The sequence below is a fragment of the Idiotropiscis lumnitzeri genome, chromosome 12, assembly GCF_059441095.1.
Source record: "Idiotropiscis lumnitzeri isolate Australia: NSW breed Sydney's pygmy pipehorse chromosome 12, RoL_Ilum_1.0, whole genome shotgun sequence".
In the NCBI taxonomy this organism is placed as follows: domain Eukaryota; kingdom Metazoa; phylum Chordata; class Actinopteri; order Syngnathiformes; family Syngnathidae; genus Idiotropiscis; species Idiotropiscis lumnitzeri.
Genome location: NC_142402.1, coordinates 6,203,848 through 6,221,966, shown reverse-complemented (window position 1 = coordinate 6,221,966; position 18,119 = coordinate 6,203,848). Strand labels below are relative to the sequence as shown.

At 38.6% G+C, this 18,119-nt stretch overlaps 1 protein-coding gene across 10 annotated transcripts in view; it reads left to right on the top strand.

Moving 5' to 3' along the window:
- ctnnd2b (catenin (cadherin-associated protein), delta 2b) overlaps positions 1-18,119 on the top strand; it is a 141,206-nt gene that overhangs the window by 107,924 nt on the left and 15,163 nt on the right. For all 10 annotated transcript variants that reach the window (XM_088310932.1, XM_088310923.1, XM_088310928.1 and 7 more), the window contains 4 exons: positions 1,987-2,200; positions 10,854-11,040; positions 16,411-16,528; positions 17,151-17,333. In XM_088310932.1, coding sequence (XP_088167058.1) covers positions 1,987-2,200; positions 10,854-11,040; positions 16,411-16,528; positions 17,151-17,333 — 702 coding nt within the window. The remainder of the gene's footprint in view (positions 1-1,986; positions 2,201-10,853; positions 11,041-16,410; positions 16,529-17,150; positions 17,334-18,119) is intronic.

Sequence of the window (18,119 nt, the reverse complement as noted above, 5' to 3'; positions counted from 1 at the left end):
GAGTCACAACAGAGTGATGGAACAATTTGCCGCCCATAAAACAAGACACCATTCTTTGATGCGTCCACCCACCACGTAGCTGCCATTTGCAGATGTTACAGTAATACGATTTTGATTGCATTAACCCCCTCTAAGCGAAACATTTTTCTGTATACATATATTTATTTTTTTTTAAATGATGGGCTTGGCTTACTTGGTGGCACCACATTGATCTTTTTTGCATGTACTGTAATACTTTCCACGAGTTTACTGTCTTAAAAAACAGACTTAAATAACACTACAAATCTAATGACTAAACTTTTGCACAGTTTCATCAATCTTCGTTAGATGCTTGTGAATTTTTATTTTTTTTTGCTTTTGTGATGCACTCACACTCATCCTGTGCAACTCCTGGGGGCTGAATCCCCCTGTCAATAAAACCTAGTGACACGCCTGGCTCATAGGACAAACCTTTGCCAGTTGCTCCACCATCTGTACAGTCCGTTTGTTTGAACTTGCCTTTTTACAGGATTGTAGTTATCCACTCAGTATTCCTCCAAATACCAACCAAGCTGCAGGGTACCTCCATTTTTAGAGAAGCTTGGTCCGTTCCCGCACGCCAGCTGCAATTGCTTAATGACAGAGGGTTGTCGCAGTGCATGCAAGATTGAGGATTTGGGCAAGACTCAATCTGACAGGCTTTACTCATTATGAGCCCTTTGTGCCTTTGGTTCGCAATGTATGTCAAAATGGTGTCCCCATAATCTCAAAATGTCAAAGCAGAACCCCACACACACACACAGACGCACACACACGTACACGCATGGAGCGTGCCCTTAACAAAAGCTGCTTTGTCAGCAATTCCGCTTTTCCAATGCAAAAAAAAAAAAAAAAAAGATTTCCCTGATAACTCGAGATTTTGCACTGTAATCCTCTAATCTAGTCCAAAAATACACCGGACATGAAGTTTAAAACAGCATGATGAGGAGAAAATGGCAAAAACCAACACATGACATCATGTTGCAACATTGCCAATAAAAACAAGCATCAAATGCAATGCAAATAATGAAAGTTGGATTCGCAAAGCTTGATTCTATTAATCCTGGAAATATGATAATCTTTTTCATCGATTCATGTATATTTTCATTTACCTGCAGTCCACAGCAGGAAATTGCAGACTGTAATCTTTGATCAAGCAAAATAGTATCACTTAGATGCATAGCGGTGTAATTTCTATTGAATGCAATAACTTGTCCTTAAATCCTGAAAACATATATTAATATTTATATTGCAACTCTGGATTCAAAGTGAAGTGAAAAAGAATATACAGGTCAGCTGCAGAGAGTGAAATCCAAGACACCCTGCCCCGAGACTCCTTTTCAAATGTGCAGCTGTCTGAGCTCCATATTAGATGGCATTAATGTCTCATTACACCCTCTTAACAAAACTTTGAATGTGGCGCCGCTTCTACGGTTTGACCTTGTGTCCTTAAGAGCTCTCGTCACTCAGGATCCCTTAGAAAACATCTGTCACTATAATGCGACTCGACTCAACTTTATTTAACGCTATTAACCCTGCCCATGAATCTAAGGGATTGATTTGGGACAACCATTATTCTTCAAACAGCATCCGCCAGCTTGCATTAAAATTGCAGTGAGAAAGCTGAGCAATAGCTGGGGCTGAGATTTGGTCGTGTCTATTTCTCTCCCCCATCCTCCATACCGCTAAAGGGGAGGGGGTTGCTGCAGGGAGCGTCTGCCGAAGACGCTCTCATTCTGGTAGGGATCTCAAAGCTCTTGGAAGGGCATGAGTGGGGGAAATCACACTCTTTGAAATGTTTTCAGGTATTTAAAATGAAACAACCATTTTATGTTTTGCAACACAAGACACACTGTTCCTTACCTGCTATTGTCTTGTTTTCACTGCGAAATTGTATTGTTGAGGAGGACAATGGCGAAAGAGGCTTCCAATCAGGTCATGTGCATGCATTTTTCACGTTTGCATCAGATCCGGCGACAGGGTGGCATCCAGCTTCTGGTGGACTTGCTGGATCACCGTATGACTGATGTGCACCGCAGCGCCTGCGGAGCTCTTCGGAACCTGGTTTATGGGAAGGCCAATGACGACAACAAGATTGCACTAAAAAACTGTGGTGGAATACCAGCTCTGGTCCGACTTCTGCGGAAAACCACCGATGTGGAGATCCGAGAACTCCTTACAGGTGAAGCACAAACTCATAAGCGGTTTTCCGTAGAAGTTTGCAGGTCCAAATTTTTATTTTGCCCCTCATTAATACACATTGAATAGCAAAACTGAGATTCAAACGCCGACCGTCAAAAGGAGTGTATCGAGAGTGTATGCTCATCGTTCACTTGTAAGAGCCCACATGATTGTCAATTACTAATTGTCACGGACTAATTGTCAATCAGTCAACTACTGCACGGAGACAAAATTGTAGCAGCGAAGCCCATATCCACTAAACTGCAAATAATTGCAGGTGTTTTCAAAGGAAGCAAATGGTTCGTTCAAGGTCGCAATTGTTCACCGGGCGGAGATTGCTTAATTGACGCATCGTCCAGACGACGTCTGTGAAAGGATGACGGCAACATTTTGCTCTTGTTTCTCAGCGTCTTTTTTTTTTTTTTTTTAAACAAATTTAGACGAGTTAAGCCAATATGCCTAACAAATGCATTGTGGTTGGATGTAGCAACAATGCCAGATCTCAGCCGACATAAATTGCTGAAACATGAGAAAGGGGCTAGCTGTTCTTTCCGGATGGTGCTGGGACTTTGCATCGCCGACAGTAGTGAGCTTCAAGCGGGTAAAGTGAACCACCTATGGCTACTTCTCAGCACCGGCAGTGGCTTCTTGTTGCCAGCGGCAACAAGGAGTAATATTAGTTTTTTTCTTTTTTTTTTTGACACAAAAGCCTCCTTGGTTGTCTTCTTAGGCACATACAACGGTAAAATAAGATGGAAATCATTTTGTTTTACACTTCACCAATCTCACACACGTGCACTCCTCATTCCATGCTGTTTGGCCCACACTGTGTTTCAGCAATTATGTTCCACGTCAAATGGCAGTATGTAAGTTGTCATTCTGAACCCACTGAGGTCTTGACAGAAATCAAAGTCCAAAATAATTAAATGATTACCAGCCATGTTTCCAGTTCTTGCTATTCCCGAAGCTCATTATCATGAAAAGACGTTTATCTCCAGGGCCTTGACAGTCATCGACAATATAAAGAATTTCTAACATTTGACTGATCCACATCCAGAATTCTTTGGGGTTTATTCCAATCAAGGAATGAAATCGGAAAAACAAATTGTGAAAGTGACATTGCTACTGTCATACAGGGAGTGTGTTATATTCCAGCATGGGTAATGTCCAAGTGTGCAAGTCATCAGTAAAGTAAAGGCAGAAAATTTGCCGTTGTTGTACTGTGCAATTTGGTTTAATGCAGTTATGCAAAGTACATCGATATATATTGTACCTAAAAATTATTTGAATTCTATTTTCAAATAAATATAGAAATAAAGTGGGTAGATCTTGACTTGGTCATTTTATAAGTAGCGTGCATTCTGAATAAGAGTGCGCACCCCTGCTCTTGACATCACCTGCAGTATCTGACAAGTCCCTTTCACCTGGCATGGATAGTGTAGCATCTGTCTGTAGGTCAGTGCTTCTCAAATGTTTTCCGTCACGCCCCCCTACCAAGAAGAAAACAATTTGCGAACCCTCCACTCGGCCACCATTTTTTTGACATTTTCTACTAATGTACATCTCCTTTGTAGATTGATGTTAGATTATGTCAATAAAATGTCCCTTAGCAAAGCTAAATTGATAAGAAATATAATTTTGAGAACTTTTATTGCGTGGATCTCGAAAATCAGTACTCTGTGGTGCAAATATTGATGAGATGATAAATATTTACTGGACTTTTGACATCGAACCTCTTCTTTGTGATGACGTCATCGGTTTCCGTGTCCGAGAGCGTCTGCTAAATTGCTAACGTAGCCGTCGCCTTATTTTATGTTTCGATACATAATGATTGCAATACAACATTTCTGTTCAGAGCCGCTAGCTCTCCGCCCAAACGCGGTTGGAGTCAGACTTCTGTTAAAAGTCGAGCATACATCGAAGCACTTATTACTCTATAATTCATTTTAGCGATTAGCACGCACCCTCGTTCGCCCCCTCGTTTAGAAGGCTACTTGATAGTGGGGTTGTTTAGTTGTCATCACGCAGCTCGTTGCTGCTGCTGTGCACGGACTTAGATATAGCCCAAATAAAGCTCATACTGCTGTGACGCAAGATAGCTTGCCGTCTAGCATTCAAGTAGCGCCGTAAGAAATTACTTCCGGGACAACGAGCGACAGACCGGCGTTTTTTTTTTTTTAATCAGTACTGTGTGACCAACTGCATAAACTCGGGGCACAAACCGCAGCGTTGACTATCTCAAATTTGCGTTGCGGTCCCAAAAACAATCATTTAGCCGTATGTACGGCGGAAAAAAAGCATGTACCCCAGGGTCACATGCGCCCCCCTCAGCATCGCCCCGCTATTTGAGAATCACTGCTGAAGGTCAACGTTGCCTTTCTTTTGATGGTGGGTGGGTTGGCTAAATGTTTAATCAAGGACAAGCTTTTAATCACATGATCTGTTTTATACAACATGAAAGAGAAAACAATTTTGAGGCATTTGTTTTCATGAAATATCAACATGTGAGAGTTTTGCCAACCTTAGGAAGTTTGATTCCATCTTACAAGTGAGGAGAAAATTGACGCTGTAGAAAACAGTCTCGACTGAAACCAGTGAACTTCAAATTATTATCCAAAGGCGTGGTTGATATTTCAAAGAAACACTAACGGCTAGGCTTTTTGTCACTGAGTGGTGTTAATGCAACACTGACAACAAGACGACCACGAAAGCTATTAAAATTGTTTCTTCTTTTTCATGTACTGTGGGTCAAGATTAAGCTTTTAATTGTAAATTTGCCTGTTTGCATAACATTGCAAGTTTTAGTTTGCATTATTGTTCAACTTTAATCTATTAAGTAGGAATAGAAATTTACTTGAGCACATGTTTTGAGATACGAAAAACTTGACTGATAAAATGCCACGTAACATGATTAAAGTCATCAACAAGTGCATCTCTTTGTCGGCAGCTAGCAAGCTAAGGTAGCTTGAAAGGCTTTGACATAAAACGAGATCATCCGGATCCAAACGATTTAATGAATGATGTTTTACTCCATTAAAGTAGTGATCGATGTACTGTGTCACTGTCAACCCAAAGCGACATACCTTTACTGTCACAAGACAAAGATCCAGCCGACATCCTTCACCCATCCGGACACAAATTCATTACCAGACTCGCGTCTTGACAGCAAACATGTTCCACGTTTAGGCACTCTACTTTACAAATAACTTACGATGTTCTGATAGCTCACTTGGAGGAGCAAACTGGATTCATTTGACCAGTCTGAATTTGGAAGTTTATACGACTCTTTCCCTCCACCACTTTAGTTTTTTTAATTATCGACTTTGAACGACAAGTTCCAATGTGTCCATGTAATGTACACCTGTCCTTTTTCACGAAACTCGACATAACTAGACCTATGACCGATAATGCTAACAACTCATAAGGCTTCTTTCTCTTCAAGTTTTCTTTTTGCATGCAGGTCCTTAAACATGGCAACCGGAAACTAAGCATTGTCGGTAAACTGACATCAGTGTTAATTCTACAAGGGATTTGTAAAACGCATTTAAACTCATGGTGATTAGTTAATGTCAATAATCCTTAAGATGGAGTGCTCTTCCATCAATCAAGAAATCAGTCTGACACACTTTTGGGCCACAGTAGTTCTTGTTCTTGTTAGGCTTTAATTAACCCCAAATACGGGAAACTGATCTGGTACGGTTTTCCCGTCAATTGTCATTCACAGCATTAAAAATAAACATCACAATGATTTAGTTGCTGAAACAAATCAGTCTGTTGAAGGTTACAAATTCCAATATTGTTAACTCAGTCAAACATACTGTACTTGTTAATTCAGCGTTTAAATCTCAAACGGCAAAAGGAAAGAAAAAAAGCAGTCTGTGCCAAGATCAGCAATTTAGGCACCCAGCAGAATTACCATCAATTTGTTTGGCTAATGCTCTTGTTTTTTTCCAAAGACGTTAATAAGGAACGACTAGAAAATAATTACTTTTGAATTGTGGAGCTGGAATAGAATGCTTAGAAAATCTGACTTTGGCCTTTGCTCTACAAAACACGTGAGTGTGAGAAAAGTCCCAGATGGGAATATTTTAACATGATGAATTTATTTAAACTTGGGGTTGGACATGCTGTCATACATGAGAGGGATGTACAAACAGTCATTGGAGCAAGTTGCAAATCCTGAATCTGTATGTGAAATGATTATCCACCTGAAATGACATTTTATGAACATATTGTTCTCTGAGTCAGTTTTAAATTAATCAGATGAACAATTGATCAGTCATAGAGAGAACATGCTTTATTCTCAGACCCAGAGAAACTCTATGTCTTCCAATCACCTTCAGATTCTCACACCTTCTGAAGTTTTTTTTTTCCCCTGACACCCTCCCATCGTGTGTTTCAACTGTGCCTTTCTTCAGTATCATCTCTTCTTTTTATGGGCATTTTGAATCAGGATCACAATGGGCTGCCTGCCTCACACATACTGTACATTGCCATGATGAAAAAAAAAAAAAAAAAGCCTGGAGGGAGAAAAAAGTATCAAGCAGGGGAAATGACCTCTGTTTTCCAATCTCTCTTGCACCTCTCGCGCTGTTTCCTGTTCAGAACAAAATGAGAATATTTGGGGAGGTTATACAGGCCGTTTAAGCTGCATTTCTGATGGTGAATGGGCTGTCACTTGGATAGCGTTTTTGTGTAGCTACGGTACTCAAAGCGCTTCACACTATTACCTCAGCCACCTACTGATGACATATCATCAGGAGCAACTGGGGGTTCAGTATCTTGCTCAAGAATACTTTGACATCGTCACAGTTGCTAGGGATCGAACCCACAACCTCTAGGTCTTCCCTGATGCTGCGTATCACACAGCAGCACGTGCACATGACTTGTGGGTGTCCTTGGGAAACCCCACACGACCATGCAGAAAAGACGACCATTTTTTTACAGTCCTGCAGTGGGTAAATTGAACTAAAGACACAGCATCAAGATCCCCTGGTGGCTCAGTAATTTCCTAAGGATTACTTGAGAGGGTAATGGGATTAAAGCGCACATCATAATACTGCTGAAACTCAGTTTTTGACAATGTTCATTTAGAAAATTTTACCTGTGATGTATAAGAAAAGTAATTATTAAAAACAACCATCCAGCGTTTGTTCCAAGTAAAGGAGATGTGTGGTTCTTCTGCACAGCACCACATTAAATTACAGTAGGCAACTCTGACTGTTGGACCGCCATCAATTCATCAAAATTTCATCAAGCCAGTCAATGAGTAATTACTTTGGTATTCTACCACCATCAAAGAAATGTCAAGCTGAAATGCAAGAATGTCAACAGCACCAAACAGATGATGAATGCACAACAACAAAAAAAAGCAGTACCTCAAGGAAAAAGCTAAATTTGTTAGCCTTTAAAATATCGACTCCTTATTTCCCTAAAAAACTTATAACCAAGTTTCCTTTTATTCTTTAGCTTACTCAGAACCTTTGGAGAATCATAGAGTATGCTTCCAACTATGTGGGACTAGTTTAAGAAAGGCTTTATTTTTTTTTACGAGCTTGACTATGCAGCAGTGCACAATGCAATGCCCACCAAGACATGCTTGGAGGAGTGAGGCGTGGAAGAGCTAGCACGGGACCTTGACGTCAAGCCCATCAAACAGTTTGGGGATAAAGTAGAATAAAAATGGGGAGCCATAAGATAATCTGTAATGTCCAACACCAGTGACAAAAAGAAAATATTCCACCCCAAAGAAATAAACTGGCAGCGTCCATATTGTGTTGCCTGAATACTGCATTCAAAGCAGCTCTCATTTTGTATTTTCTTGCTCTCAAAAATCACAGTGATCAGTCGTGAATATTAATGATTGGTCTACTTCACATTTCGGAGGTTCTGCATTTCAATCACTTTCTTCGTGAATACAGTTTTCATGTTCTCCCTGTGCTTATGTGGGTTTTGGCCTCTAATTTGACAACCAGTCTAAAATATGAATGGAAAGCAGAAGAGCTACCCAGTGAGATGCCTTTGCACAATTGTAAGACCATGCTGATGTGAAATTTGTTTGTCATTTTGGAGCTGTTTCTTTTCAGCCCAGTTTTGGGTAAGTTTTAAAGCATGATCTCAACTATCCAGGCTTATTAGATAAAAGCAAGCCACACTGCGTGACTCAAAATGGCCAAATCTGTCATTTATTGAATGTTCACACAGTGTGATGCCTTGAATCTTTCTACAGCTGAGTGAATTTTAGACTCTAAATGCAGTGTCATTAGCAAGAGGTAGACAGTCTCAACAGAGAAAGCTACAACTACATGCTGTTCCATTTTAACTTCCTGTAGGCGCCATGTTCTCATGGCCAATTACCCAAGTCCATATAGTGCAATTTGGTAAGCACAAGAATATGTTGTATAGAAAATTGAAGACTGACTGGATGGATGTTTTAATTATTTTTATAAGAATAGCAATTTAGGACATACTGAATCTTTGAATTTTCTCCTGCTCCAGCGCCCATGGTGAGCCTGAAGGAGGCTTAACTATCACAATTAAATCCACAAAATCAAAACTAAAATTAAAAAAATTTTTTTCACCCATATTTGGGAGGCAATCGTTGTGACGTATTACTCTGTGCAGACTCCCGCTGTCATATCAAAATGACAAATGGTGATGCTAAATGTCCAAGACTCAAAAAGTGTACGAAGAAAATTCAAATATCGATAGGCAAATAAAGAGATGCAATGCAGTGATTGCAGGAGGGAGAAATGAGATAGTGGCGTGAATGACAGCCCAAATGAAAGCTGTGCTACGGCTTCAAGAGACAAAGAAAGCCAGCCAACATGTTCATTTCCTCTCTCTCAATACAACAGCGCATTTGTAACCTCCTGCTGCCACTCATGATGTAAGGCTGAGGCAATTAACCCCCTTCATCTGCGTGTGTATTTGTGAGTCTCTGTGAGTGTGCGGGTTTGTGGGTGCAAATGTGTTCGATCAAAGATAAAGACCCACTCTGCCTTTCTCCTCAGGCGGATGATGTCATATTGCACAGTGGTACAGAGGCTGGCAAGCAGATGATTTTACTCATGCTGATATTTACATCACACATCAGGATGCTTGGAATTATAAATATAGAATATAGTGTTAGATTTGTATCATTTTAGTTTTTTTAGACGACCTCAGAAGACCAACATATGTGTCTTGGATCTTCAGATTGAAGAATGCAATTTTAGAAACACGACCATATGTAGCAACCCGTTTCCTTCAATAATATTTGAAAAAAAAAAAACTGGGATAAGAACATCCTGTTGTCCTCTTAGTGCACTTTGCTGTTTGTATTTGTAGCCTGGCAGATTGAACACATGTTATTATATTAACATTATCAACAAAGAGCAATTGTTCTCTATGTTTCATTTATTAAAGTAGTTTTGCACACTTGTCCATACAGAAAACCTTCTAGTTTAGATTCTTGCACCTTTGTTTAACTAATAAAGAGCCTGAGAAACGTTACACAATTTGCTGTGATGCAGGTGTGAAAGCAATTTGTTTTATTTACTTTAAGCATTTTGGGATTTCTGGTGTATTGTTTTTCCATTGTTATTTTTTATTTGCGGCGTAAGATAATTTAATTTGCAAAAATAGGCATAGGATATTGAGAAATGGTACATGGTGAGCCATTTTGGATTGCCTGTTGCTAATGTATATATATATATATATATATATATATATATATATATATATATATATATATATTTAGGAATGCATTTCACTTACTTGAAGTTGATATTAATAAGTAATGTTTATATTCTGAGTAACATTTCATTTAAACAGGAGAACAGAAATAATACAATTTTAGCGTAAAATAAAACTTAAGCCAATATGGCCTGAAAATAATGGTGTATTAAACACAACACAAACTCCCAAAATGGCATGTAGTTTACATTGATGTGGTCACCTTACGGCCAGAGAATGGATCCCCACGCAGACGTAAGGGTTTGAGAGTAGTGACACAGGCTTTATTCAAACCCGTCAATTTGAACACCAAAAGAACAGTAACTCCAAATTGCAACCAAATGGCAAAGTTACCCTACATGTTTAGTAGCATCCCCTCACGGCCGCTTGGCCTTCTTAGATGACAGAAGATTGATCTTTGAGGGTTGTAATTAAAGCTACAGAGAAGGATAGATTAATGTAGATGTGAGCAGGGATGGACACATTCAAACATCCAATTACACGGGCGCATTCCTTAGATACGGACACTGATATTTAACAAAGTGAAGGTCAACAAGAATTACGACACTAAATTTCTGCTGTGTTATTAGGATCGCCAGCAGAGCTGATATGACAATAATAATGAAAAGATCGTTGACCCAAGGAGAAGCATCTGAAGGACATGAAGTTGCTGATAGTCTTTTATGAAGACTGGATGAATGTGTTTTAATGCTGATGACAAAAGGTTAACGTATATCTCATCCTCAGTAAGAAAATGCATTGTATTAAAAACCGTGCATCGACCGCACGTTAAATAAATATGATGGAAATAATATTACCATTGCTATTCAGACTGGAAAGTATGCTAAAAAAAACACACACAATGATAAAAACACATCCTCCTTGGCAGGTCTTGTTTTTGTTACTCTAATGACCGACTTTGTATCCTTCCCGTGTAGGTGTCTTGTGGAACCTCTCGTCATGTGACGCCCTTAAGATGCCGATCATCCAGGATGCCCTGGCTGTTCTGACCAATGCTGTAATCATCCCCCACTCGGGCTGGGACACCTCACCCCATACGCAAGAAGACCGCAAATTACACCTTCACTCCTCCCAGGTCCTCCGCAATGCCACCGGCTGCCTCCGGTCAGTAACTCTACACAACACTCTCTCGTTTTTGTGTTCTGAACTGTACAATTCTAACGTTAGTCGCCTGTGCTAGTTTAACTTGATTGTGAATTGTATTTATTGGTCTCTGTTGAGAGACATGTGGGGTTCATTCTCAAGAGCACTCCAGCAAGTATGCTTAATCACACTAAAGAAAATGTATTGGGTGAAGTCAAAAGTTTAAGGAAACAAACTCCAATGAGATTTAATTTGGGCAATTCAAGTAAATATTTAAGTTAAGCTGTTGTAGAATTTGGCTTTCCTGCATTTCACAAAATAAAAGAGATAACAGAACGGTTGACCCTTTTATTGAACCCCAACTTTAAGATGACATGACAGTATTTCTTAGTTTTAAGCACTTCAAATATAAAGTGTCGACACATATGCTGGCACAGCAGACTGAAAGCATCATCACTAGTTGACAGTATTAACAATAAATTGTATGAAATCACTTTCCAGTTATGGAGGTGGTAAAGAGAATAATGCGCGCAAGCTTACTACCATGTGTGCTAAAGTCACCACATGCTGGTTCATTTGCACGGGCGGGACAGTGAAAATGTCAGGGGCGATTTTCTTGCCCTGCCTTGCAATCAAGGGCATAACTAAGTTTTATGGGCAAAGTGGGGAAACCCACTAGGAGGTGTACTGCATGTCAAAGAATATAGCGTACGAGTACCGCAATTCAAAATCAGATAATGAAGACTGATAATATTGTGTAAAAGTTTAAAATCAACAGATTGGATTTGTAGTTGTCTTTTAGTCTGTTTTACAACGTAATACAATACACAAACACAGGAAATATGTTAGTAGCATTCACAACCAAAAGAAAAGAAAGTATGTACACATTGTTACAGTGTATGCAAAAACTGAATGCAAAAAAAAAAAAGGCTCACTGTGTTGTCACAACGTAGGCCACGCCCATCACTTCAAGAAAAATGAGCCTTCTAGGAGTTACTAATGTAATCAAAATCAAATTTACACCTGCAACCACCAGCTACTTGTTGGGTTGAAGTGTCACAGTATGCCGTCAGTTTTGAAGGGTGGCAAATCGGGTGATTACTCAGTTGCAACTTTGTGCATAGACGCTAATCACATGACTTTGGCTCATAGCACAGTAATTGTTTGCTCCGAAATACTTTTGACGATGCAGAGATTACTTTTTGGCGCTTATGTGCCTAAATGGTCAAAGAAAGATATGACTCGAGGATGTTTTAAGTCAATAACAAAGTATTATTAAAGTAATAGTCTTGGAAAATATCTGGGACAGGCTCATTTATTTTTTCCTCTTGGCTCTCTCCACTTTCTAATTACTTTCCAAAATAAAGTTTCAAGTAGTACAATTCTTATGTAATGCACCTTGCCTGAAATGATTCATATTTCATATTGAGTTGCATAAGATTCCTAGACGGCCTGCATCACAAATGACTTTATTCTGTGAAATCCTCACATTCTGACGTTGTGTTGTTAGACAGGAGCAAACTGTTACTACCAGTAGTAATGAAAGCTTACTTTCTTGAGGATTGTCCATCCTTCATGTTGTTTTTCTTTGTTTCCTGCTTTTAATCACCCGTTTGCTAATAAGGCAAGCAATAGAGTAGTGATGTCAGAATTTTTTAAGTCTGGACTATCAATGCTGTTTATTTGCCGTAGGGGGAAGTGAAGCAACTGTACAGTATAAGCCCATGACTAACCACTGCAAGCAAGGTCGCAGGGAAATCATATGACTGGCATTGTCGTAAATCAGGACATTTTCTATTTGATTAAGTGGAAGCATTGGATAACAAGTGCTCTATAACTTAAGACGTCGACGCAACAGTCCGACGTCGGCAGTATGTATATCAGTATGCACCATCTGCTTGGTTTAGAACGCACCGTCATAATGTCTATTGTTGTCGGGTCTCCAGTTGGGCTTTCGTGACAAATCAACACTGATTGGCCGCTAGCCAGCAAATCAATGCAAAGTATAGACAGTTAATCTTAGTATGAATATTAATTCTTCAAAATGCATGCCACTGTGGTTGCCGCAACCCAAACAGTATTATTTGATTTTTATAATCTTATTTAGAAGCAGCATATTTCACAAATTGTATCTGTTTGCTGTTTCGTCATATTTTTGGATGACAAGTTTGGCATCAGTATGTTACTAAAGCAGAAACATTTTGAAGTTGTATTTTGTATGCTATTTGTATTTGTGTTACATTTTAGTTTCCTTTACAAGAAAACATGGCTTGGATTATACTGTTTAGTAGCTTAGTTGAACACGACACAACCCTTGTCAGGAAAAAATGACGGATTTGATTTTGGAGAATATGTATGGAGAATGTGTTCTTGTTCTGCCGGGTGGCTTCAGTTGACGTCTCCCATCCAAAACACAGACTTCGCTCAGTAACATTTTTCCGCTACAAATGTCTCCAGCACAGAAAAACAAGACAAGAACATGTGAAACCCATGAAAGATAACTTCAAAATCAAAGTCAGGAGTTCTTTATTTATGCCCAGAGCAAATTACAGTTTCTTGGTACAGTCGTTCCCAAGCCAAAACAAAGAGGCCAGAATTATTGCTGCATATTGGGTCTATGAATACAGTAATGTGAAAATGTCTTAGTCCCTCCTTCCTGATTTATTTTGAATGTTTATCACAATTAAATGTTTGCCATTATCAAATAAATCAAATTAGTAGACATTGCCCACGCAGAATACGTACTCTAATCTTTTGAGTTTCCTCCGCCACGTTGGTAGTTCTTCCGCAAGCAACTGACTAAGGGATGACAACACCAGTGCAAATTGCAACTTCGCAAGAACACATCATTCCATAGTAGATTGAGTGAAAAATGAAACAGATTTTTAATTTTTTTTTATGTACAGCCGCTGGAAGCAGGAACTGGCTACTGCCACTGTTGGTATGGAGGGGTAGTAGTTCAAATGAAGAATTATGGGGTATTGGGGGTATATTTATTTAAAATAAATTCCTGGCCACTTTATATGGAACATTCCATACTTTTTGTAAAATGAGTCCATCAAAAATGGTGAAAAAAAAACAAACAGAAAAACTTTTCACCATTCCTCCTGTGGATGTCTTGAACATGGGCAGAGTCACTAATTAGCAGATAAAAAAATATATATTTCATAACTCATGTCAAATCATAAATCAAGGCCCTCCGACAATTGAGATTTGGCAAAAAGTAATTCACTGAAATTAGAAGCCAACCATGCATTTTAGAATTACTCCGAATATCCATTTTTTTTCCCTAATCTTGATCATTTGAAACTATTGTAAAGCCTGCATGTTACAAAATATAATTTCAAATAAAATTGCTGTGCCATGTATGTGCAGTTTGTTGGAGCAGGACTCGGGATTATGCTGAAGTATGTTGCTGAAAGGATAAAGTGTGTCTTCCCCTGGGGGGGGTTTAATTTGTTTGGTGCTGTAGTAAATTTAGGGAGTCATCTCACCGGCTATATTGCCTGTGTGACGTCCCAAAGCTGCCTAGTTCCCATTTTGGGGAATTTTAATTTTAGACCATGTGGACTTTTATACTGTGGTATAATGTATTTTGCTTGCAAGGCACCACAGTAGTGCTTTGGGGCTGAATAGTAACTTGCATTTGTGAGAGGAGCCTGCCATTAAGGAACACTTGGTTGTAGAAGGGATTATGCATATTTATCCACAGAGTTTCACATTTCCCATCACAGTGACAGCTAAAAAAAAACGTTTCAGTATGCATGTGGCTATATTTAGTTTCTGTTTTGTCTGGGGAAGATGATAGACTTGGCTGCTATCAAAATGACTCACGATTGGCTTTTGATTTTTTGCGTTTGTTTACTCATTTGTAACACACGACTTGGAATTTGATACATATTGTTATTTTGGATTTGCCTTTTTATGGTTAAATACATGTTTTCCTTATTTCTAAGAGAACGCAATACAAATTATACCACAATTGTATGTGCTAAATGTAAGGGCTTTACTGGTTGGGAAAAGGAAGTGGATTATTCTTCTGTCTGCTCGAGATTCATAGCTAGTAAATCGTGACACTGCCTGCTCTCCAAAACGGTGTTCACCTTTTTCGGTTTGAGCTAATTTCCAACCCTAGTACAGTATGGACAGTGAATGCCTAACAGTGCCTGAGTTATTAATCTCAAGAGTGCTGCATTTTCTTGAAAAAGATACAGGTAGGGGTGTGTTCCGGTGCATTGGGTTAATTTTTTTAAAATTATAATTATTAATTAGTAATACTGTCCCAGTGAGGATAAAAGCTACTGAAAATGGGCGGATGAGTTAGAGTTAGAGGTTAGGGTTACGGATATTAATCTAGATCATGTTAATGATTGCTCACAATAATTATCAACAAGAATTTCAAAAGATCCGAAACATTATCAATATGCTTTATAATTTATTTCTGTGAATCTCTGTAAGTGCAATTTTCTAACATCGCTCCTGGGAAATCACAATGTCTCACTGGTGAGTTACTTTTAGAACAGGACCACAGGCTACTCATTTTGGTCCTTGGGAACTACTTGGTGCCTTTGTGCGCAATGTTGGTGACCCTTGCTGTACTTGGTGTAGATTTCTTTAAAACGGCAAGGAAAGCTCAGCTTCCTCCTTTCTCACTCCAAAGAAAATGTGTACATTGACTAAATATATGCTACAATACCATCATCTTTTGTTCAGAAAGATCTACATATCACAGGTAACTGATCCGACTTCCTTCTCATTCACCCCGCTGTGCCATGACACTTTATTCACAAATGTTTTTTATTCTGTTCTTCTCAATTGTTCCAGAGACTTTACCAGTCCCCAGGGACTTTGTCTTAGTTAAACCACAAACATTTTGTTTGGCAACTCTCTTCTGTCACTCTGCTTCTTTGTCCAAAGAGCAGCGGCAGCGGTGGAGCTTCTCCGCCTTGTCACAATCGGAGGGTAGAATTTACTCACTTACTTCCTCATAAATAAATAAATAAGCACATTTATGATTTAGGCCAGGCAAAAATTAGCTTCCCGACTTTGAATGACCAGCAGATGACACTGTATGTACCTATTGTATAGCTTTCAAAGAACCACCTCTAAATTATCCTTCTAAATATTTTCTTTCCGGTTTTTATTTTGCTCAACAGCTTTGATATCTTTACTCCTATGACATGTGATGTCTAGTTTGTAGAGCAGTTCACAAAGCACAGCATCCAGTGGGAAGGATCCAAAGATGAAAACTAAGGTTATTGAGAATTCAGGATGTGAGAAGTTTACAAGAAGAACACACACAAATCACACACTTTATAATCGATAGTGTGACATTTAAAAGTTATTAGTGTGAGTGTGGGTTATATATTAATTCATATTTGTGTGTGCCAGCAATGTGAGTTCTGCAGGTGAGGAGGCCCGCAGGAGAATGAGGGAATGTGAGGGTCTGACAGATGCTTTACTGTACGTCATCCAGACTGCACTGGGGAGCAGTGAAATTGACAGCAAGGTAGCACACTACACACACTCGCACTACACAAAGATAGACACGTACACACACAACACACAAGTGGATATAAATTTCCCCAAAAGTCTTAGAAGAAATATACAGGCAATGCAAATACGCAAAAACAGAGATTTACAAGGCAAAACCCACTACTATAAAGTTTGATTAAATTTGTTTTCAACTGATGCCATTTAATCTATCTGGTTTTGTCTGGGTGTATTTCTATTCAATCTGCCAGTACATATGTACATGCTACTCTCTATGCCATTATAAGATTTCAATATAGAACTAGAATGTCATTCAATAGACAGGGCGACCTCCACCAAGGTTGATCTTTTAAAATATTTTCTCTGTATGACCTCTGCGTTCAAACAGAGGTGTGTAGACTTTTTATATTTTCTGTATGTATATACTTTACGAATTTCTCATGTCTGCTCGCATAATTTCTGGGCTGTATGCAGTATATGCTGTGGTAAGGCTTGTGTTTGTGTAAGCAAATATGCGTCTTTCTCAATTTTCTCAGCTTTTCAGCCTAATATTACCTGCTTGCCAAGTGCTTTATCGCTATTCCTCCTTTCTTTCAATAATGACTTTTCTCTTCTCTTCCTCTACTCGTCTTTGTCAGACTGTTGAGAACTGTGTGTGCATCCTGAGGAACTTGTCATACCGTCTGGCTGCGGAGACATCTCACAACCAACAAGGGGGGTCTGAGGAGCTTGATGGTCTCTTATGTGACACTGGTGGGAAGGATGCAGAAAGTTCAGGATGCTGGGGCAAAAAGAAAAAGAAAAAGAAGGGACATGACCAGGTCAGAAACAAAATTTTGTATTATTATATATCATGAATCGGGCATTTTGCTGGCCAAAAAAGATTGTTGATCATTATCGTACCATTTTCACATGAATACAGAACTGCCAGTTGTGTAGATTACTGTTAACTTGTGTGTCCAGTACTATAATTGACTTATTGCAATTATTGGTTTAGTCATAAAGGTATGCCTATTAATTTACCTAACCTCAAGAAGGTTATTGTATTAACTATTCGTTACTGTTCACTGTCCTGGTCATTTGCATCATTGAATATTTGTAATAAATGTTGACTAATGTATTGCTTTTGAATATTCTACTACTATTAGATTGTTTCGGTAAAAAGATTGGGGTATTTTAGCATACTTAAAAATCTAAATGATATGTGTATCTATGTATTATGCTAGGGGTTAACAAAAAAAACAATATGAATTGGAAACATTTTATAAATAATGAATTAATTTGTTTAATTTTCAAGATCTAAGTACATTGAATCAAACCAAATCAAATCATTGCACAAAATATATAATATATGTATAGAATCTTCTTTTATTGGCGAGACATATCTTTGAATATAATGCCCCATTTATAGTACGGACAAGTTCATTCATATTTATTTAAAATGACAACGAGAAATTAATTGCATCATAACCTCTTGAACTGAGATATACAAGGTAAATTATATGCCTTGTATGTAATTATATTATATAAAAATTTAATTCGATATAGAGACATATCGAATTAAATCGTAATACCACTGAATCGAACCAAATTGAATCATATTGCTC